Source organism: Salvelinus sp. IW2-2015, linkage group LG1 (assembly GCF_002910315.2).
Source record: "Salvelinus sp. IW2-2015 linkage group LG1, ASM291031v2, whole genome shotgun sequence".
NCBI classification, from domain to species: domain Eukaryota; kingdom Metazoa; phylum Chordata; class Actinopteri; order Salmoniformes; family Salmonidae; genus Salvelinus; species Salvelinus sp. IW2-2015.
This window is the reverse complement of record NC_036838.1, coordinates 47,023,218-47,047,320: the sequence shown is the minus strand read 5'-3', so window position 1 is coordinate 47,047,320 and position 24,103 is coordinate 47,023,218. Positions and strand designations below refer to the sequence as shown.

The 24,103-nt window shown below is 41.4% G+C and overlaps 1 protein-coding gene, 1 long non-coding RNA gene and 1 other non-coding gene across 3 annotated transcripts in view; all 3 read left to right on the top strand.

The window, feature by feature from the left end:
* LOC111968662 (uncharacterized) overlaps positions 1-23,509 on the top strand; it is a 39,348-nt gene extending 15,839 nt beyond the window's left edge. The window contains exons 2-3 of the long non-coding RNA XR_002877902.2: positions 17,717-17,835; positions 23,268-23,509. This is a non-coding gene — a long non-coding RNA (uncharacterized lncRNA). The remainder of the gene's footprint in view (positions 1-17,716; positions 17,836-23,267) is intronic.
* LOC111968655 (G-protein coupled receptor 22-like) lies at positions 6,999-11,965 on the top strand. The gene has a single exon (XM_023994423.2). The coding sequence runs from the start codon at positions 7,101-7,103 to the stop codon at positions 8,619-8,621; it is 1,521 nt and encodes a 506-aa protein (XP_023850191.1). The 5' UTR covers positions 6,999-7,100; the 3' UTR covers positions 8,622-11,965.
* On the top strand, positions 13,406-13,478 carry trnaf-gaa (transfer RNA phenylalanine (anticodon GAA)). Its single transcript has one exon. It is a non-coding gene; the product is annotated as a tRNA-Phe (tRNA).
* Positions 23,510-24,103: the final 594 nt, after the last annotated feature.

Genomic DNA, 24,103 nt, shown 5'->3' with positions numbered 1-24,103 from the left:
CCCCCTATCAGGAGAGACAATAAGTGTCCCACCTGTTATCATGCAGCTCTCAACACAGGGTGGATGATCTGTGTGTGTAAGGTAGATGATGTGTGGAAAGGAAAGGGAAAGGGGGATACCTAGTCAGTTGTACAACTGAACGCTTTCAACTGAAATGTGTCTTCTGCATTTAACCCAACCCCTCTGAATCAGAGAGGTGCGGGGGACTGCCTTAATTGACATCCACGTCTTCAGTACCCTGGGTACAGTGGGTTTACTGCCTTGCTCAGGTGCAGAATGACAGATTTTTACCTTGTCAGCTCGGGGATTCAGTTATTGGCCCAATGCTCTAACCACTAGGCTACCTGCGTGTAAGGTAGATGATGTGTGTGTAAGATGGATGATGTGCGTGTGTAAAGTGGATGATGTGTGTGTGTAAAGTGGATGATATGTGTGTGTGTGTAAGGTGGATGAGGTGTGTGTAAGGTAGATGATGTGTGTGTAAGGTGGATGATGTGCGTGTGTAAAGTGGATGATGTGTGTGTGTAAAATGTACGTAAGGTGGATGATGTGTGTGTGTAAGGTGGATGATGTGTGTGTGTGTAAGGTGGATGAGGTGTGTGTAAGGTAGATGATATGGGTGTAAGCCCTTTGAGGAAAACACAGAGTAGAGGGAGCATTAGAGCAGGCAGGAACAGCGTTAGGCTGATGGGAGAGATTGGAGGGGAAAAAACCCAACTCCATCTTCTCTCCCTGGGGCATCTTGTTTACCTGCGCAGCATGATTGCCATTCTTGCCTCCCTTCATGCCTCAATCCTTCTCTTAAAACCTTTTCTCAATAGGGGGGCGCCATTTCGACTTTGTAAAAAAACGTTCCCAAATTAAACTGCCTCGTACTCAATTCTTGCTCGTACAATATGCATATTATTATTACTATTGGATAGAAAACACTCTCTAGTTTCTAAAACCGTTTGAATTATATCTGTGAGTAAAACAGAACTCATTTTGCAGCAAACTTCCTGTCAGGAAGTGAGAAATCTGAAATCGGGCACTCTGTTCCAGGGTCAGTTTATTAATTTGCATGTAATCTATGGGTCGACATGCACTGCATACGCCTTCCCCTAGATGTCAGTAAGCAGTGAGAATTGGAATGGGSTGTCTAGGTAGATYTGAGGCCRTACAAAAGCTCTTGGAACCGGGTGTGCAGTCTTTTCAACKTTCGTCATGRCGCAAGACAGAACTCAGGATTGCATTCTGAAAAGCTCTCGTTATAGGCGTTAGATATATCCGGCTCTGATTTTATTCGATATAGGTGTTAAAAACATCATAATGTAGTTATTTTAAACCGAGTTATATCAGTTTATATCAGTATATTGCGATTTTCGGTATTTTATTTGTGCTGCGTTATGGTGAGTTGGACACGTCTTCGCCACATGGCTAATGTTTGCTGCTAATTCCAAAGTTGAAGACGACAATCTACAACCGAGCAACGATTATTCTGGACAAAGGACAACTTGCACAAGATTCTGATGGAAGCTCAGCAAATAGTAAGAACTATTTATGATGTTAATTCGTTGTTCTGTTGAAAAATGTTAAACTATTATTCCGCCATTAATTTCGGTACGGTCTCGCTTTAACGCACGCTGTATGTCGTAGTAACGTTAATTTTAAAAATGTAACACAGCGGTTGCATTAAGAACTAATGTATCTTTCATTTGCTGTCCAACCTGTATTTTTTAGTCAAGTTTATGATTAGTTATTGATTAGATTAGGTGCCTCTCCCAAGATTTCTCCCGACATTTTGTTTGCATTTTGGCTACTATTCATATTGTATAACCACGATTTGTGCCGCTAAATATGCACATTTTCAAACAAACCATATATGTATTGTGTAATTTGATGTTATAGGACTGTCATCTGAAGAAGTTTGAGAAGGTTAGTGAATAATTTTATATCTTTTGCTGGTTTATTCGTTATCGCTACTGTTGGCTTGAATCAATGCTGTTGTGTGGTTGGCTATTGTAGTAAGCTAATATAATGCTATATTGTGTTTTCGCTGTAAAACACTTAAAAAATCTGAAATATTGGCTGGATTCACAAGATCTTTGTCTTTCATTTGCTGTACACTGTGTATATTTCGTAAATGTTTTATGATGAGTATTTAGGTAATTCACGTTGCTCTCTGTAGTTATTCTAGTTGCTTTGGTGAGAGTTGTGATGGTGGCTGCAATGTAAAACTATGATTTATACCTGAAATATGCACATTTTTCGAACAAAACATATGCTATACAATAAATATGTTATCAGACTGTCATCTGATGAAGTTGTTTCTTGGTTAGTGACTATTTATATCTTTATTTGGTCGAATTTGTGATAGCTACCTATGCAGTAAAAAAATGGTGGAGAAAAAAAAGTTGTGTCTTTTGCTATCGTGGTTAGCTAATAGAAATACCTATTGTGTCTTCCCCGTAAAACATTTTAAAAATCAGAAATGATGGCTGGATTCACAAGATGTGTATCTTTCATCTGGTGTCTTGGACTTGTGATTTCATGATATTTAGATGCTAGTATTTACTTGTGGCGCTATGCTAGGCTATGCTAGTCAGCTTTTTTACTGATGAGGGTGCTCCCGGATCCAGGATGAGTACCAAGTAAATTAAAGCATCCAGGTGAGCGAAACAGCACCCCTCTGTCTCAGAATGTGTAGCGCATGTATCTGATGCTGTCTGGAAAAAAAGAGTATGGCATGTCATACTATTTTTGGACAGACAGGATCATATACATGGGCTACATATATTAAGACAGAGGGGTGCTGTTTGGCTCGCTCAGATGATTTCTCCAGCAGAGAGGAAGAGGCGAAGCGAGAGGGTTCACTCTTACCAAAATCTGTCCAGAATAAGCCCAATGTGTTTTTATGGGCATTTCATCCAGACCTAAGCTTGTAGCCTGCCTTCCCACCTTTGGGACAACGACTCCCATTGGTAGGCCAGCCGCTTGCGAACTGGAAAGAAAATTTGGCGATTGCATGGTGCACTGTTCGGATGCTGGCTTCCCCTAAAGTAAATTGATGTTTTGCCCAAATTATATAGTAACTCCTGTCTAAATAAAATCATTAAAAATGCTTCACCAGAGAGCTTGACTTAGCCACAGAGGATCATTAGCTTATTTTTTTTTAAATGCTGTGGATTGTTTCAACTCACAAGTGTGTAGGCCTACAGTATGCCTACAGTATGCCTATTTGGGAAGCCCTCAATTTGGGCAGCGCGTGTGGCAATAGGCCGAGCTGATTGAGTTGAGGCTGTCAGTGAAAAGCATCTAAAATATGTGTGAAGATAATGTGTCTTGAGTATAATTTCAAATGTTGCAACAAGAAGAAGGGGAGGGGTGTGTGGCGAAGATATGGCCTGTTTCTCTCCAGAATACATGCACTCAGCTCTCCAGAATGCACTCAGCTGTCTCCCGTCAATTCTTGCACATTCATTGTGTGAATTGTTTGCCCATTGCTTGTATTTATTTTTCATAAATTCCCCATTACGTATGTCACCAGTAGGCCTAGKAAATGTAAAAACGTTGTTTGCAGAGTTCAGAACCTGCTACACTTGTGAGAAGCAAGTTTTGGTTTATTTCATAACCATAATTGACGAGTTTTGTAAATGTTTTCATTGTCTTTCGTTTGGAGTGCTCCATGTGAGTAATGAGTGTCTGGTTTTTCTCTAGGAACATACAGAGGGAGTGCATGCCAGAGCAGGCATAGAAGTAGGCCTACCTGGCCTGCTGCATGCATATGTAGGAAAGTGCCCATTTGGGATGTCTGATTTTTGATTGTCTTAACTCACCACATCCATAAGCTGAGCTTCTCATTAATTTTTTCTTCACCTCACATTGTAAGTCAACAAAGTATTTTTTTAAATTTACATCCTTTTCAAATAATAATAGTTCTTCACAGTATTTGAAAAAAAAATCCAACACTCTCCCAGCCTCGATATTCACCAAGCCTCGGTGTGAAAGAGAAACATATCATGATCTGATGATCCCAAATATCCAGTGAAAATGCCATGAAAAAAATCTGTCTGTCCCAAGATCACTGGTGCCGGAAACTCAGGCGGAGTTTTCATCAGGATATTTTCTTCTGTTTTTATTTGTCGGCTTTAGGCCTATGTATTTTACTTAGTTGAAGATGGAAGTTATAGATTACTGCTGAATTTGGCTTATAGGCTATCTCTGAATTCCATACGGTCATTTCTTTAGCCACTAATGGATCACAGTGTAGGCGATCAATGTGTCCAGATGGCAGAGGCTGGTGCTCTCATCTAAGTTGAATTTAGTTTTTTAGATTTATATATATTTTAATTAACCACGTTACACTGATTATGAGAAATTAAAACTTTATTATAGAAATGAAACTGTACCACAAAAATGTGCATATAAAAGTAATCATAACTCATTCAGATAGGTAGAAATGGTAGGATAAATAGTAAGTTCCCCCTGCCCCCCCACAAAAAAAGGTGCCCGCCTATGGAAATCAAAGGCCCGTCCAACTGATTCGTTCAGCCGCAGTCCCTGTCTCACTGTATGTATCTCTTTATCGTCTCATAGCCTAGTCGTGATTAGCCAGTCTGCCCACGAACCCAGACAGCTGGAAATCTCTATAATAAGTGAGCGTAGGACTACAGTGCTCCATCACATCCCTCCCTCCCTAGTCCTACCCATCTAATTCTCACCTCATTTTCCCCTCTTTCCACTCATCCCTTTCTACCTGACCTCTCCTTATCTCTTTTCACTATAGGTTCATTGTTTTCTCTTTTATAGTATACTGGCAAATGTATCTGCCTTGGCATTTATCTCATCATGTTTTAATTGATGTTCTCACGCGCCTTCCAGTGCTGGAATAAACTCTACAAGTATTGCCTGTTTCTAGAACCCCAACAAGGAGGCTGTAACTGTAGCCTATCGTGGGTCGTTTAACACTGTCACCAACATGGTGTCACACAGTAGCTACGTAGTACTACAGCATCTGTGTTCCCTGATTAATTTAGACCCTCGCAGCTCAGTTGCTATGGCAACGACAACATGGGAGATTGGGTCCATCGTTCAACCAAATGTGTTATTTCTAGAGTAGTGCAGAGGGGGTTGGGCTCTGGCGCAATTTCCTGATTGGTCTGATTTCCTGATTTAGAGCAAAGATTGGGATTTCGATTAATCAATTGATTGCCCTCAGCAGCTGGCCCCTAATCAATGTTTGGGAATTGTGTCATGGACATCACCACTGGTATGCTGTCAATACAGCATGGGGTTATAGTCTGGCATGTAGACACTAATCTGATTACCCACGAGCACCTCAGTATAGAAAACAAATTATACATTTTATCTCTGAACGCTTCATTCCACTGACACACATGGCTTAGCACACTACTTTGTTTGGCTGATTGTGTTTCTGCGGGTGCATTGTACACAGCATATGTGAGAGACTGTGCAGTGGATTGGTGCGTTGGTTACATCTTTATTGTACAGCGATGTAAAAAGAGCTTGCAATTACTTACTGCAGTTGCATTAGTATATTTAATACTTCCTCCCATCTCTTACACACAAACATGCGTTCATCAGTTTCAAGTGGCAATGTCAGGAAATTATTGTACACCATAAATACCAAATGATATGTTATTATAAAATATGTGTAGTTCATGCATGTTTGTCTGTTTTGCTGCGTGTCCTGACGTAACACTGTAAATACTCTCTTACAGTAGCTCTGTGAATTGTATACCAAAGCCACCTTGACTAATGCTGACATTTAGTCAATCTCTTTGAGGAGATGAAAGAGGCCGTGTCTGTCAGAGAGCCCTGATGTAGATTTCACCTCCAGGGGATTATACAGACGCTTCTAGATGACCTACTGCCGTTTCTCAGAATTTATTATGATGCCCTAAAATGTATTTAAAGAGCTGTCAATTCTGACAAACTGCTCAATAAAGTCTAAGCACTTTACGCAAAAAAATATATGCAAAAACTATAATTTTTAAAGCCTCTTATATTCAATGAAGGGCCATTTAATATAGACCACATAGAAAATTCAATCAATCAGATTTTTTAAATAAATAAAGACTTTGACATGTTCCTTTGTGCGCCCTCTGTGACTTCTAGGGRAGAATTTAACCCACGTAACCCCAACATTTCTCCAGGTTTTTACCATCATTGTAAAGCCCTAGTTATTTTGTTGCTTTGACAAAGTAATTTCTGAGTATGATTATTTAGTTCATGTGATTAGTGATTCATTTACGTCTGTTCCTCATTTTAAAGTCAACCCTGTTATGTGAACTGAACTCGTTTTAATATGGTGAAACTATTCCTTAATAAAAACATTTTTAAAATAAACATTGAACATCTAATAGTCAAATCATAATGTAAAAGCAGGTGAGCTGGTTCTACTATTTTTGGCCCTTTTCTGGTGTTTTGCGGTGGAAAACTGAGCAAGTCGAGCATAACACGTCAAACCTGTTACCCATAGACAACAGGCTAGAATGTGAAGGGAAAAAATGGTGGAGCTTGCATTCAATTGCCAATCCCTGTTGCACACAACAAGCATCCATTACCCCTGTCACAATGGGATTCATGGCTGATTTAAGATGAAATCATCAACCCTGTTACGGAAACCCTGTTACTTTATTTGGCACATAATAGGCACTTACCAGTATATTTTTATATTTAACCTATTGAGATGGGAAAACRTGTTTTTTATGAAGTTGAACATGTGCTCTTTATGACAAAATGTTCAAATTAGGTTAAATTACATATCTCAAAAGTCATCGAATTGTCAGAACGATCCAGCAGGTGATCCAAGTTATAGCTTACTGGCCAAAGATCAGAACCCATTTCTAAGTTGTTGAATGTGTTATTTCTGATAATCCATTAAGAGCAATTGATTGCCTGTGTGTTTGATTACTTATCTTTGGCTTATAGCTTTAACCATTTCAAGACCCCCATCAGACACACAATTCATCCCCCGTCTCCCTTTCTCTACAGGACTGTTACTGCGCTGTTCTCCATCACCATCATCATGGAGCCAGTTTGCACAATGGGAACACATCACGGTTAATACTACCCCTGACGCTTGAGAAGTCACCACCATGGAGACAGACAGCTACACCCCGACCCCAGCCTCGAGCGACTGGGCTGGGACGGTGTTAAGTGTGGGGGCCCTGGAGGAGGTCTCGGGGGGAAGTGTCTCCTCCAGCACAGCCTGGTACATGCCGTACCCCCTGGGCTTCCAGGTGTCACTGACCGCCTTCCTCATGCTAGAGCTGGTGCTAGGCTTCAGCAGCAACTTGACCGTGCTGGTGCTCTACTGCTCTCAGTCCAACCTGGTCGACTCGGTCAGCAACATGGTCACGGTCAACCTGCATGTGCTGGACGTGATGTTGTGCGTGCTGTGTCTGCCTCTGACCCTGGTGGTGGTGCTGCTACCCCCAGGGCCAAACCTGGCACTGCTCTGCTGCTTCCACGAGGCCTGTGTCACCTTTGCCTCCATCTCTACTGCCATTAACGTGCTGGTCATCAGTGTGGACCGCTACGACATATCCGTCCGACCCGCCAACCGGTTGCTCACCCCKCGGAGGGCAGGGCTGTTGCTGACTGCTGTCTGGGCCACGTCTCTGGCCGTCTTCTTCATCCCTTTCCTGGAGGTGGAGTTTCTCACCGGAGGGTCGGAGAATGGGAAGCACATCCCCACCTCATCCTCCTCCGCCGCCACCACCTTGGCGCCAGTGTGGCGTAACCGGACGCTGCTGTGTGTGGGCGGCCAGGGCTACCACACAGGCTTGGCCATGTACTACCACCTCCTGCTGCAGGTGCCCATCTTCTTTATCACAGTGGCAGTCATGCTGTTCACATACTCACGGATCCTGCGGGCCTTGAACATTCGCATCGGCTCCCATATTAAAAAGAGCCAGTGTTTCAGGGCAACCTCCTGCAGGGGGCGCCGTAAGAGACAGAAGCAGAAGGCAGTGCTGGGAGTGATAGAGGGAGGAGAGCAGTGTACAGACACAAGCAAGCAGCTCTCTCAGCCTCCCTGCATCCCCCCCATCTCCACAGCCACCTCCCCCCCAGCCCTGTCCTCAGCCCCTCTGGTTAGCTCAGAAGGCGCTGCTGCTGCTACCCCTGCACCTGCTGCCCCTGTCACCGGTCCCACTGTTCAGGCATCTGTGTCGGCCATCATTGCCTTGCGGCGGGCCGTGAGGCGTCACCGGGACCGGCGGGAGCGCCAGCAGCGCGTCTTCAGGATGTCCCTCCTCATCGTCTCCACTTTCCTAGGTTGCTGGGCTCCTCTGTCCGTTGCCAATGTGCTGATCCTGGGCCTGGGCCCCAGTGACACCCTGGTCAGCCTGCGCCTCTGGTTCCTGGCCCTGGCCTATGGCACCACCATCTCCCACCCACTGCTCTATGCCTTCACCAGGCAGAAGCTACGGCTTGCCCTCAGAGCCAAGGTGAAGAAGAGGGTGGTGTCACTACTGCAGGTGGACCCCTCGCCAGGAGAGACCGTCACACACAACTCCTGGGTGGAGCCAAGGAAGGGACGCCAGTTACAGCTGGAGGGCAGCGAAACCATTGACCGTTGCCTGGTAGAGCCCCTGAAGAATAGCACACACTAGTTGCACCCCCCCAGGTGCAGGACCGAGTTTAGGAAACCCTGCTGTATATCACTGAGTGCAAACACTAAGATGCTTATGTAACTTCTTTACAGTAGCCTATATGAGTGTTTGTTTGGCCAGCAGAGGATCAGAATTCCACCCACTCAAGCATTGGAAGGCAGCTTCTAAGACAACACAAAAACATTGTCACCCATATAGATACACAAATACATATCCTTTTGGATCTGCTAAATACAGATGTAGGACCTTATTTGAAGCAAGTTTGCTACAACAGGAAAACAATCCTGCATCAACAGGAAATGTGAATTATTATGTGGATTATAATTAATGGACATTTTTTGTAGGGTTTGATAAAAAATTTTAGGGTAAAACAAGTCTGACATTTTAAAGTGGAAATTATAAAATTTAGAAGCCTTTTTAAAACTTGAATGCACAGCAAGATAGCATTTCCTGCTGAGCAGGAAAAGTCTCAGCAACAAAAGAGTGTTTAAATGAAGATCCTACATCTGTATTACCCATTCCTTAACTACTTTAAGAATGGGTTTAAAGGTGTCATTGATTCTGAACAAGAATATGTATATATCCTACTGATATAATATAAGATGGAACTATGTACATAGTGTACACTGTCATCTATTCATATATACAGTGACTTCAGAAAGTATTCAGACCCCTTGACTTATTCAATATTTTGTTGTGTTACAGACGGAATTCAAAATGGGTTGAGTAGATTTTTGGGCTCACCCATCTACACACAATACCCCATAATGACAAAGTGAAAACATGTTTTTAGAAATATTAGCAAATTTATTAAAAAATAAGTATTCACACCSCTGAGTCAATACATGCTAGAATCACCTTTAGCCTCGATTACAGATGTCATTCTTTCTGGGTAAGTCTCTAATAGCTTTGCATACCTGGATTGTACAATACTTGCACATTATTATTTTAAAAATTCTTCAAGTTCTGTCAAGTTAGTTGTTGATCACTGCTAGACATCCATTTTCAAGTCTTGCCATAGATTTTCAAGGCAATTTAAGTCAAAACTGTAACTAGGCCACTCATTCAATGTCGTCTTGGTAAGCAACTCCAGTGTATATTTGGGCTTGTGTTTTAGGTTATTGCCCTACTGAAAAGTAAAATTGTCTCCCAGTGTCTGTTGGAAAGCCTACTGAACCAGGTTTTCCTCTAGGATTTTGCCTGTGTTAAGCTCTATTCTGTTTATTTTTACCAACAACAAAAAACTCCCTAGTCCTTGCCAATGACAAGCATACCAATAACATGATGCAGTCACCACCATGCTAGAAAATGTGATCAGTGGTACTCAATGATGTATTGTGTTGGATTTTCCCCAAACATTATGCTTTGTATTCAGGACATTAAGTTMATTTTTGGCCACATTATTTGCAGTTTTAMTTTAGTGCTTTATTGCGAACAGGATGCATGTTTTGGAATATTTCTATTCCTTCTTTTCACTCTGTCAATTAGGTTAGCATTGTGGAGTAAATACAATGTTGTTGATCCATCCTCAGTTTTCTCCTTTCAAAGCCATTAAACTCTTTAACTGTTTTAAAATCACCTTTGGCCTCATGATGAAATCCGTGAGCGGTTTCCTTCCTCTCTGGCAACTGAGTTAGGAAGGAAGCATGTATCTTTGTAGTGACTGGGTGTATTGATAGACCATCCAAAGTGTAATTAATAACTTCACCATGCTCAGAGGGATATTAAATGTAAAAACATAATTTYTTTACCCGTCTACCTATAGGTGCCCTTCTTTGCGAGGCATTGTATAACCTCCCTGGTCTTTGTGGTTGAATCTGTGAAATAAATTCACTGAGGAACCTTACAGATAATTGTATGTGTGGGGTACAGAGATGAGATAGTCATTCAAAATTCATGTTAAACACTATTATTGCACACAGAGTGAGTCTACGCAACTTATGTAACTTATGCACATTTTTACTCCTTAACTTATTTAGGCTTTCCATAACAAAGGGGTTGAATACTTATTGACTCAAGATCTTTCACCTTTTCATTTTTTATGAATTTGTAAAAAATTATAAAATAACAATTCCACTTTGACATTATGGGATATTGTGGGTAGGCCATTGACAYAACATCTCAATTTAATTCATTTTAAATTCAGACTGTAACACAACAAAATGTGGAAGAAGTCAAGGGGGTATGAATACTTTCTGAAGGCACTGTAAATAGAGAGAGGAGGGGAGATACAGAGAGGTTAAAGATCTCCCTATGTAATAGACTGTTGCRTTGGATAGTTTGTAGTAAACAGATGACAGACAATGTTTAATTGTTGACAGATAAACTTCCACAAAGCTCATAAATATGTYCACAAATCACTATGTGGCACTGAATTTGTAATCATATATTGATATTTATCTGTTGCGATGTGTTGTATATAAAATAGACATTGTAACTTATTCAATGTGATTTCCAACTTGTCGGTTGGTCCCCACATCATTTGGTCGTATTACAAAGAGTGATGTTGTTATAGTAGAGGACATCTGTCATGGCCATCGCGTCAACCCTTGTCTCAAACCAATTAAACACATTTGTACCTGCAAAAGTCCCCAGAGCCGGCGCAAATTAAGAGGTGTTTTTGTAATAATTTGCCTGTAGGAATAATTTGCCTGTAGGAAACACAGGTAGGTTTGTGTACTACYGGTATATTTACGGTTTGTAAGCAAGCATTCTATGGTAAAGTCTACATCAGTTGTATTCGGTGCATGTGACAAATAAATATGCCAGTAGTAGATTTGATTTTAGCCTACATAGTTTTTAAAATGTATTTGTTATTTGCGCATACGGGTAAAAAAATAAGATGTGAAAATAAAGGACTGAAAAAAGAAGTTAAACATGTGTATGCCACAGGAGGTTGGTGGCGTCTTAATGGGGGAGGACATGCTCGTGGTAATGGCTGGAGTGGAATTAGTGGAATGGTATCAAATACATCAAACACATGGCCATTCCATTTTCTCCATTCCAGTCATTATTATGGGCAGGCCTCCCCTCAACAGCCTCCACTGGTGTAGGCGAGGTAAAAACAAAACAGAACACTATTGGCTAATTGTTTGATTTCAGCACTGTACTGTTCTGTGGTGCACAAACAGACCTTCTACTCCCTGTGGGACTGTGTCTTATAGACTTATCATCATAAAACCTGAGACAAATGTGATGGATTTATGCTACTGAATGTTCATACCCGCTTTATATACGCACATGCATCACATGTATTCATTGTATAAATTCCCATTGTGTTGTTTTCTTGTATCTAAATGTATAGAGAGAAGACAATGAAAATATCAATAAATGTGACTATTGTATTGGGGCTTGTGTTTGCAGTCAATCACCTTTAATCTGGCTTCTAAATTTCTGCGTTCTTGTTGTCATCTATAGGTTTTTCAATAACAGGCACATTTTTCGTGAATAAAGATGAGTACCACACAGTGCTACATGAATACAGCCACTTTAGAATACATGGTTTAAAATTGCTTGGAGTTGAAGCCTGGGGAGCTACAGTACTTCATGAAAGTCTTTCCTTCAGTAGAGAAATGTGTTAAGGGAAGGCCTGCTGTGAAGGCTGCAGCTGGAGGCAGATGAAGAGGAAGGTAACAACTTTATCATGCATGTCCACACACACTCATATACACAGCCACACTCACACACGTACACAGCCACGTGTGTGTGTGTGTGTGTGTGTGTGTGTGTGTGTGTGTGTGTGTGTGTGTGTGTGTGTGTGTGTGTGTGTGTGTGTACAAATTATGGGTTCTCCGTTGCTATGAGCACACTATCTAAAGTTTGAGTACAGGCTGTATTGAGCATGGCAAGGCAAAATAAGTTGTATGTGTGGGCTGTAGCTGCAGGACATGCAAAGCACAGAAGCAATAGTTCAACAACCATCAACAGAGCGAGCTGCAGGCACTACTATCGAGATTAGATTTTTTTATTTTTTTATTTCACCTTTATTTAAATGGGCTATGGTGGTGAAGTAATTACAATATAGCAATTAAATACTGGATAGGTAGAATGTGCAGAAGATGAATGTGCAAGTAGAGATACTGGGGTGCAAAGGAGCAAGATAAATAAATAAATACAGTATGGGGATGAGGTAGATTGGATAGGCTATTCACAGATGAGCTATGTACAGGTGAAGTGATCTGTGAGCTGCTCTGACAGTTGGTGCTTAAAGCTAGTGAGGGAGGTAAGAGTCTCTAGCTTTAGTGATTTTTGCAGTTCGTTCCAGTCACTGGCAGCAGAGAACTGGAAGGAGAGGCGGCCAAAGGAAGAATTGGCTTTGGGGGTGACCAGTGAGATATACCTGCTGGAGTGCGTGCTACGGGTGGGTGCTGCTATGGTGACCAGTGAGCTGAGATAATGTGGGGCTTTACCTAGCAAAGACTTGTAGATCACCTGGAGCCAGTGGGTTTGGCGAGGAGTATAAAGCGAGGGCCAGCCAACGAGAGCGTACAGGTCGCAGTGGTGGGTAGTATATGGGGTGTATTTCATATTGTTGTTTTTTGGTCAATATAGTATTCTGTTTACAATGTAACACAATTTAATACAATAATATTCAACATAAATTATACCAAACGTTTGCGGTATAGAAAGACAATTCTAAACCATCTTTGGTTACACGTCACATTACAATCTTTAGCCTTATGGCGACCTCTGCAGGTGTATCTGTCAAGTTGCACAGAAACTAACATGTCCCACAAGGCAATGGTGTTTTCAAAATGGCTGTTGGATTCGTTCTTATCATGTCTGCCGAAATAGCTCAGTTGGGAGAGCGTTAGACTGAAGATCTAAATGTCCCTGGTTCGATYCCGGGTTTCGGCAGAGACTTGAATGTCACTTTTTAGTTTTCAAGGAAAATACACGTTCGCATTTTTGAAAATATACGAAAGAAATTATACATCAGTCGGATAGTAGTCTATGACATCTAATGGATAGTAAATAAATTGCAGTAGCCTAACTGTAAAAGTAGGCTATACGTGATGAAATTGTAGACTTCCTACGTATGTAGCAATCCACATTGTGAAGATACGTTTACTATTGTGTTTAAAATGTAAAACCACTGAACTGGCATTATATATATATATATAATGTAGTTAAATGTTTATATATATATATATAATGCCAGTTCAGTGGTTTTAAATTTTAAACACAATAGTAAACGTATCTTCACATCATGTGGATTGCTAATGTTTATATATATATATATAAACATTTAACTACATTATTTGAACATTATATATTTTATTTGTGAGATATACCTCATGTCACCACAGAGGACATGAAGCATTGGTTTACCTCACAAGTGAGGGAAGCCTTCATTGACAGGTGAGTGTTTAACTAGCATTTCATAATCCCCATTGTTAATAATTTGACTATCAGTTATTCGCTGTAAAGTTCATTGGAGGTGAAGGCAGTAAGACAACCGAGAAGCAGTTAACAGCATGATTACCTTTGTTGTAACTTCAGGTTTCAAAAATAAAACAGGGAAGGCAGGGATCTCACCATTTTTGAGCTGGCTTGGTCATAAGATAGGCAGTAGTAAAATATAATTTGAGTTTATTAGCTGTTAATAAGCTCTGAACCTATTGCATTGACACATTGTGATGATAGGGTTGTTCAGTGACAGCCCATCCGCTCAGCCACTGCATGGCATTGGATGGTCAATGTGTTCGTCCCTTTCCTCTCCTAACTTGTGAGTGTCACTTTACTTGATACAAGTGTTTCTTAGCTAGTAATATATGCACATCAGTTCCATAGTTCCCTATTTGTAGGCCTCTGTAGTGCAGTGGTGGAAAAAGTACTCAATTGTCATACTTGAGTAAAAGTAGAGATGCCTTAATAGAAAATGACTCAAGTAAAAATGAAAGTCACCCAGTAAAATACTACTTGAGTAAAAGTCTAAAAGTATTTGGTTTTAAATATACTTAAGTATCAAAAGTAAATGGAATTGCTAAGATATACTTAAGTATCAAAAGTAAAAGTATAACTAATTTTCAAATTCCTTATATTAAGCAAACCAGACGGCACCATTTTCTTCTTTTTTTATTTACGTACAGCCAGGGGCACACTCCAACACTCAGACATCATTTACAAACCAAGCATTTGTGTTTAGTGAGTCCGCCAGATCAGAGGCAGTAGGGATGACCAGAGATGTTCTCTTGATAAGTGTGTGAATTGGACCATTTTCCTGTCAAAATGTAAGTAGTACTTTGGGTGTCAGGGAAAATGTATGGAGTAAAAAGTGCATCAATTTCTTTAGGAATGTAGTGAAGTAAAAGTAAAAGTTGGCAAAAATATAAATAGTAAAGTACAGATACACCCAAAAATTACTTAAGTAGTACTTTAAAGTATTTTTTACTTAAGTACTTTACACTGTTGCTGTAGTGTTCATAGTCTCTAAACTTGTGGCCTTTATTTGCTGTCTTGCTGTATCATAAACCCTGCAAGTGGAGAGCAGACTGTGGCTCTAAAGCCTGTCTCTTATACACATCTAGATGTGTATAAGAGACAGGGTAGTCACCTGGAATGCATTTCAATTAATAGGTGTGCCTTGTTAAAAGTTCATTTGGGGAATTTCTTTCCTTCTTAATGCGTTTGAGACAATCAGTTGTGTTGTGACAAGGTAGGGGTCGTAAACAGAAGATAGCCCTATTTGGGAAAAGACCTTCATGGTCGAATTGCTGCAAAGAAACCACTACTAAAGGACACCAATAAGAAGAAGAGACTTGCTTGGGCCAAGAAACACGAGCACTGGACATTAGACCGGTGGAAATTTGTCCTGGGTCCAGAGTCCAAATTTAAGATTTTTGGTTCTAACCACTGTGTCTTTGTGAGATGCGGTGTAGGTGAACGGATGATCTCTGCATGTATATTTCCCACAATAAAGCATGGAGGAGGAGGTGTTATGGTGTGGGGTGCTTTGCTGGTGACACTGTCTGTGATTTAGAATTCAAGGCACACTTAACCAGCATGGCTACCACAGCATTCTGCAGCGATACGCCATCCCATCTGGTTTGGGCTTAGTGGGACTTTCATTTGTTTTTCAACAAGACAATGACCCAACACATGTCCAGGCTGTGTAAGGTCTATTTTACCAAGGAGAGTGATGGAGTGCTGCATCAGATGACCTGGCCTCCACAATCCCCCGACCTCAACCCAATTGAGATGGTTTGGGATGAGTCTGACCGCAGGGTGAAGGAAAAGCAGCCAACAAGTGAATGAGTAGGTGTTCTAAAACGTTTAACCGGTAGAGTATATTTTTTTATTTCATAAAAATGATGTGCTTATTTCAGAGTGCTCCACATGTAAAAAAATAAAATAAATTACAAATCATATCAATATGCATAATGGTGTTTTCTATTTAACTTGAAAAGCCAGATCTCTGTCTGCACTTATGGCAATTTACATAATTTAATTCTATGCAGTGCTGCATTGATTTTGCATCATAATTGCCAAACACTCCAGAATGTCCAGAAAGTGCAAACAGAAATTGTAATAATCACACAAATGTGATAAGGTTGACAAAATTAGATTTTGACTGGAGTTTGACCTAATTTCTGTGAATCATGATTGATGAATAGAAAAGCTGTGTGGTAAGATTTGCTCTACTTACTTTCTGTGCAGCTATTTATTTTGATTTATTTCACCTTTATTTAACCAGGTAGGCTAGTTGAGAACAAGTTCTCATTTACAACTGCGATGTGGCCAAGATAAAGCAAAGCAGTGCGACACAAACAACAACACAGTTACACATGGAATAAACAAACATAGAGTCAATAATACAATAGAAAAAGTCTATATACAGTGTGTGCAAATGAGGCAGGATAAGGGAGGTAAGGCAATAAATAGGCCATAGTGGTGAAATAATTACAATATAGAAATTAAACACTGGAGTGATAGATGTGCAGAAGATGAATGTGCAAGTAGAGATACTGGGGTGCATACCAGGAGTCAAAAATAATAATAACAGTATGGGATGAGGTAGTTGGATGGGCTATTTACATATGGGCTATGTACAGGTGCAGTGATCTGTGAGCTGCTCTCACAGCTGGTGCTTAAAGTTAGTGAGGGACATATGAGTCTCAGCTTCAGTGATTTTTGCAGTTCGTTCCAGTCATTGGCAGCAGAGAACTGGAAGGAAAGGAGGCCAAATGAGGAATTGGCTTTGGGGGTGACCAGTGAAATATACTGCTGGAGCGCGTGCTACGGGTGGGTGCTGCTATGGTGACCAGTGAGCTGAGATAAGGCGGGGCTTTACCTAGCAAAGGACTTATAGATGACCTGGGCCAGTGGGTTTGGCGACAAATATGAAGCGAGGGACAGCCAACGAGAGCTACAGGTCGCAGTCATGGGTAGTATATGGGCTTTGGTGACAAAAACGGATGGCACTGTGAAAGACTGCATCCAATTTGCTGAGTAGAGTGTTGGAGGCTATTTTGTAAATGACATTGCTGAAGTCAGGATCGGTAGGATAGTCAGTTTTTACGAGGGTATGTTTGGCAGCATGAGTGAAGGATGCTTTGTTGCGAAATAGGAAGCCGATTCTAGATTTAATTTTGGATTGGAGATGCTTAATATGAGTCTGGAAGGAGAGTTTACAGTCTAACCAGACACCTAGGTATTGTTAATTGTCCACATATTCTAAGTCAGAACCGTCCAGAGTAGTGATGCTGGACGGGTGGGAAGGTGCGGGCAGCGATCGTTTGAAGAGCATGAATTAAGTATTACTTGCATTTAAGAGCGTTGGAGGCCACGGAAGGAGAGTTGTATGGCACTGAAGCTCGTCTGGAGGTTTGTTAACACAGTGTCCAAAGAAGGACCAGAAGTATACAGAATGGTGTCATCTGCGTGAGGTGAATCTATAAGCTATAACGTTTTTATTGATGACGATATTTTGTTCATATCCCATATTTATATTTCAGGTCATTTGTTCTACACAGTAATGAATACCTGAAGACGATTATATCTCTGCTGGGAATATCTTATTATACGCATCAGGTAAAATAGTCAACCTTGAAAGAGAACAACTAAATATTGTGAGGCCTCTCATCTGTTTGCAGAAAAGAGCCCTGATGTAGTTCCTGGCTTTGGAGGCCCAGCACAAGGTTGCTCCTCATGTCACCACAGAGGACATGAAGCATTGGTTTACCTCACAAGTGAGGGAAGCCTTCATTGACAGGTGAGTGTTTAACTAGCATTTCATAATCCCCATTGTTAATAATTTGACTATCAGTTATTCGCTGTAAAGTTCATTGGAGGTGAAGGCAGTAAGACAACCGAGAAGCAGTTACAGCATGATTACCTTTGTTGTAACTTCAGGTTTCAAAAATAAAACAGGGAAGGCAGGGATCTCACCATTTTTGAGCTGGCTTGGTCATAAGATAGGCAGTAGTAAATATATTTTGAGTTTATTAGCTGTTAATAAGCTCTGAACCTATTGCATTGACACATTGTGATGATAGGTGTTTCAGTGACGCCCATCCGCTCAGCCACTGCATGCATTGGATGGTCAATGTGTTTCCCTTTCCTCTCCTAACTTGTGAGTGTCACTTTACTTGATACAAGTGTTTCTTAGCTAGTAATATATGCACATCAGTTCCATAGTTCCCTATTTGTAGGCCTCTGTAGTGCAGTGGGTGAAAAAGTACTCAATTGTCATACTTGAGTAAAAGTAGAGATGCCTTAATAGAAAATGACTCAGTAAAAATGAAAGTCACCCAGTAAAATACTACTTGGGTAAAAGTCTAAAAGTATTTGGTTTTAAATATACTTAAGTATACAAAGTAAATGGAATTGCTAAGAATACTTAAGTATCAAAAGTAAGTATAACATAATTTTCAAATCTTATATTAAGCAAACCAGACGGCACCATTTTCTTCTTTTTTTATTTACGTACAGCCAGGGGCACACTCCAACACTCAGACATCATTTACAAACCAAGCATTTGTGTTTAGTGAGTCCGCCAGATCAGAGGCAGTAGGGATGACCAGAGATGTTCTCTTTGATAAGTGTGTGAATTGAGCCATTTTCCTGTCAAAATGTAAGTAGTACTTTGGGTGTCGGAAAATGTATGGAGTAAAAAGTGCATCAATTTCTTTAGGATGTAGTGAAGTAAAGAGTAAAAGTTGCAAAAATATAAATAGTAAAGTACAGATACACCCAAAAATTACTTAAGTAGTCTTTAAAGTATTTTACTTAAGTACTTTACACTGTTGCTGTAGTGTTCATAGTCTCTAAACTTGGTGCCTTTATTTGCTGTCTTGCTGTATCATAAACCCTGCAAGTGGGAGAGCAGACTGTGGCTCTAAAGCAGGGGTGTCAAAGTCAAATGGACGGAGGGCCAATAAAAATTTAGCTACAAGCCGAGGGCGCGGACTGTTCGAATGTTCATTGAAAAATTTTTTAAATGACGCATATAGTCTAGTGAACCTAATTGACCTACTGAACCTAACAAATATATTCCAAATAGATCAGATAAATAAAGCAATATTTTTCTTATGGCTCTGTCAGTAATCTTTTAATTTTCAACAGACACAAAAGACAAATTTCCTTTATATAAAATCCCATAACATGAACATAAATGAAAGAAACCGTATTCAAGGCACCATCAGTAGCCTATATTTTCTATTTTAGCAAAAGTGGCTAAATTTACTTCAAAGAAAAAAAACAATAATAGCAATTTTCTATCATCCACTCAACTGAAATATTTTTAAATATAAAATTGGATTGAAATACAATAAAATAAAGTGCAAAAATCTATTAATCAAACAACACTTTGTTTTAAGGAGAAGTAACATGCAGTGAAACAAATATTAAACTTTAACTTTTAAACTTGAACTGAGTAAAAACTCTAAATATGTGATTGCACAGTAATGTTCACTTGTTTGAGGTGAGGGTGATACTTGGTGGTGTCCCATCCTTTTCACACAGTTCATCAATGTTCGGGGTAAGGCTCTGAGCTGAGGAAATCCTCAGATTGAGTGGAGGTGTTCAGCAGTAAGTCGACTTCTGTGTGATGTTTTGTTCAGGTTCATCAAGAAAAACAGTTGTTCACACAGGTATGTGCTGCAACATAGACAACGTTTGAGCAGCCTGGATGCGCAGCTGGGGCATTGTGTGCGGGGAGGAAACGGGCGAACTCCGCAGCACCCACTGCCGCATATTTTGCCCTCAGTGCATCATTGCATTGGAGGTCAATCAACTCCATTTGGAGGTTTGGTGGTGAGCTTTCCACGTCAACAGCAAATGGGTTACCGAGCAGTTCCAACCTGCTTTTTTGTGCTTCAAAGTCAGCAAATCGGCGTCGAAAGTCAGCGGCAAGCATACCTATTTTTATCAGCCAACTGTGCGCTCGGGAAGCACTGGTAGAGAGCTTCTCTTTCATGGTCTGGCAGCTGGGAAAGTGGCTCAAATTTTCTTTCCCGCATCTGCGTCTCCCACAGAGTCAGTTTGGTTTTAAATGCCTTCACTGTACTGTACATATCAGAGATGACATGATCCGACCCTGCAGCTGCAAGTTCATTGCATTCAGATGACTCGTAATGTCACACGAAAAGCCATTTCACACAAGAACATTTCGTCTCGGAGTTGTGTTGTGTCTTTCCCTTTGCTGTCCAAGAACAGACAAATCTCCTCACGAAGCTCGAAACATCTTTGAAGCACCTTTCCCTGGCTTAGCCATCGCACCTCTGTGTGATAAGGCAAATCACCATGCTCCGTTTCTAACTCCGTAGAAATGCCTTGAACTGGCGGTGATTCAAACCTTTGGCTCTGATAAAGTTAACTGTGCGCGTGATGATGCTCATTACATGCTCCATTTTCAAGGCTTTACCGCACAACGCTCCTGGTGTATGATACAATGATAAGCTGTCAGCTCACCTGTCGCGTTTTCCTCTTGCATCTTTTCCGTTATCTTCGCCACCAGTCCGCTCCTGTGTCCACACATCGCAGGTGCTCCGTCGGTTGTCAAACCCACGAGTTTTTCCCAAGGCAGCTCCATCTCATTTACACATCTTGACACCTCTTCATACAAATCATGCCCCGTAGTTGTGCCATGCATAGGACGTAAGCCAAAACTCCTCTGTCACGCTTAGGCTGGAGTCCACTCGCGGCGATGAAAATTGACAACTGGGCAATGTCAGAAATGTCGGTGCTCTCATCCACAGCCAAGGAATATGCAATGAAATCTTTTCCCTTTTTCACAAGCTGCTCTTTTAGATTGATGGACAACTGGTCTACTCTCTCGGCAATGGTGTTTCTGCTCAGACTCACATTTAAAAAGAGTTGCCTTTTTTCTGGGCAAACTTTCGTCACAAACTTTAATCATGCAGTTTTTGATGAAATCCCCCTCCGTAAATGGCCGGGCTGATTTAGCGATTCTCTTCTGCCAAAATAAACTGGCCTTGACAGCAGCCTGGCCTTGTGATTTGGCTTTTTTGAACAGAGCCTGTCGAGATTTGAGGCCTCGTTTTAATTCCTCTGCCTTTTGTAGCCTTTGTTCCATGTCCATATTCTTGTTTTTGTCCGCGTGTTTCGTTTCATAATGTCGTCTCAGATTATACTCTTTCAGTACCGCCACACTTTCTCCACACAGAAGACACACAGGTTTTCCAGCTACCTCCGTGAACATATACTCGACTCCCATTGTTTGAAACCCCCGTTTCTCAGTGTCCACCTTCCGTTTTGCCATTTTTGATGGTATCTGAAAGTTAATTTTACTGTGATGCTGACGACTGCTGTGCAATAAATATTGAAATGAAGCAGCCTACTGCTCGGTGCGTCACGTTGCATTGTGGGAAATGTAGTATTGGTGCGTGTAAAAGATCTGCGGGCTGCCGGCTTGCTGCGGTCTGCGGGCCGGTTCTAATAATAAATCAAGATCATCCCAGGGCCGTAAAAACCTTCTCGCGGGCCGGATGTGGCCCGCGGCCCTTGACTCTGACATTTGTTTGCTTAAAGGGAACCTACTGGGTTTGCGACCACAAGTTTGCTCCAAAAGGCCATTAAGAACCTYGTCAGTGACTTGACCTACCTTCCAGCCTCCAGTCTACAGAGTGCATCTGCGGTTGTGGTGGAAATCGTCACTAGTCTGATTCTTGGAACCTACCCTGCAGACAGAGACTCCTCTGAGGGAGAGGGCTCCACCAGCATGGCATTGGTCGACCTGATGATGTGGGTGGTGATCTCGGTGCTGCAGGAACTTGCTGGTAGTCTTAAGATCAAAGATGCTTTCAATGATACGAAGCAGCTGCAAATCCTCTACTCCAGGCCTGTGGGCGTCAGGGTTGTGCGCTCCATTCTTGATGACCTGCTGAGTATGGCTGGTGACCCCACTGCCCTGAGAAAAGCCCTGAGTGCTGGAGATAGTGAGGTTACCGGATCTGTTATGACAGCTGTAACTCTGTATGTCAGCTTATCACATGTGACTGAATAACTGGACCCTCCTCCTGTGTAAACTTCCATTTTATCCAGAAGTCTGAGTCACACCTTGGCAGTAAGTCCCCTCTTCTCCATGGAGAACGTCTTGTGATTGATCCCAATGTTGTGCAGGGTTGTAGAGCCAAACTGCTGAGCCAAATATACTCTGAGGCACCAAAGAAGGAAGCCACACTCGTCCTGAGGGTCTGGAGAACCACCTGTCTGCGGACCTTGGAATGTCAGTCGCCAATGGAGAAACAGAGGCCAACTTCCACTTGAGGTGGAAGAGATTCTAGCCTCTGTGTATGATCAACTGGCCCAGCGCTCTGACTGGTCGAGCACAAAGATGATCCTTCAGTACAATGTCTCCTCTAAGAGCCAAATGGTGTCCAGAGACATTGCCTGCCTGATTGTGAGAGCCATGATGTAGCTCTTTCCCAGTGTGTACTCTCAACGGTACCCTGTGAGAACTGGTGACTGTGGAGAGTACTGCAGAGTTGAAGAACACAAAACTGTGAACTACTGGACCCTAATGTCCACTGGAACTATGCCTAATTCCCAATTTATGCACATCATCAACAAATTTGTGTATGACATCTTTTCAATTGACCCCATCATGACTATGATGGATAAAGACATGACGACRCACTTCTGCTTTGCACATCAGCTTTGGGTCATTATCCAAAACGAGTTTGCCAAAGCTCCAAAGAGCAAAGCTCTCCTGAGAGCCTTGACTATATTACCTGACTGTGAAGAGAACCTGGGAAAGGTAGACTCTGATCTGAGAGATATGCTCTACTCTGGGTACGTTTCAGCATTCCCTGCAAACCAACTTCATATTGATGCCTTCATGGAGGACAAGGAGTTGTGTTTTATAGTCTCCAGAATGGTTGTGGAAAGTTGATAGGTCACTGAACCCCATCAGTGTTGTTCTCGGATCCCATTGTTGTTGGATCAGAGTTAATCAGCTAAAGAGTAAGCTTTCTCTATGAATACAATTAAAGTTTTTTAGTCACTCAAATACGCTGTTTATAGTGTGGACTAGCAGACTTTTCAGCCTCATACACTCTTCGCAGATCATTGACATATGAGGACCTTTCAAGTGTGTCAACAAATCAATGTACAGAACATGGTCTGCAAAGAGTAAAGTAGATTTGGAGGTGAATACAAATATGACTTCTTCCTATCTTTCAGGTGACCGTAAATTGCCCCAGAAATAAGGGAGGAGTCCTCCGCCATGTTTGGAGAGCAGTGAAGCGACTCACCTGTGGCTGCTGCCGACATGCTAGAGCTTGACCAAGCCGGGACTAAAATACATAGCCTAGACAAGTAGTCATTGTTATATGATCATGTGCAAGGCCTACCTTTTCAAAATCAGTTATTTCATTATTAAAATCGTTATTGTATTGATATGAATAAATTGCTTATTCATTAGAGCGACTTGTCCCTGTCATTATTTTCAGCTATCATGTTTTGATGCCCAACATAAGCCACAGTGTAGACCTATTCTGGTGTATAGCTGAAGCAACATTTCAAGCAAACATAGCCCCGTTTATAGCATTATAAGGTATCCTTTGGTCTTAGACAGAGCCCTATGTATTATTTGGTATCAGAGGAGGCTGGTAGGAGGAGCAATAGGAGGAAGGGCTCATTCTAATTGCTGGAATGGAATCAATGGAACGGTATCAAACACATCAAACATATGGACACCAGCCATTACAATGAGCCCGTCCTCCTATAACTCCTCCCACCAGCCTCCTCTGTTTGGTATTTACAGTAGCGCCATTAAAAGTGTTTTAAAAAACGACGTATATTGACAAAAGGTTCCTCGATTGAACACAAGGTGGTGCTGTTATATAGTTTGACATTTATCGACCCTGGTGTTTGGCCTGGGGCCTGGGCCCTGGGCCCTGGGCCCTGGTCTGTAGTGTAGTTTCAAACTACTCTAATGATCAAAAATATCAATAAGACAAGATAATACCTACCGCACTACAAAACATGTATAGAATGGTTCAAATAATCTCAATTGG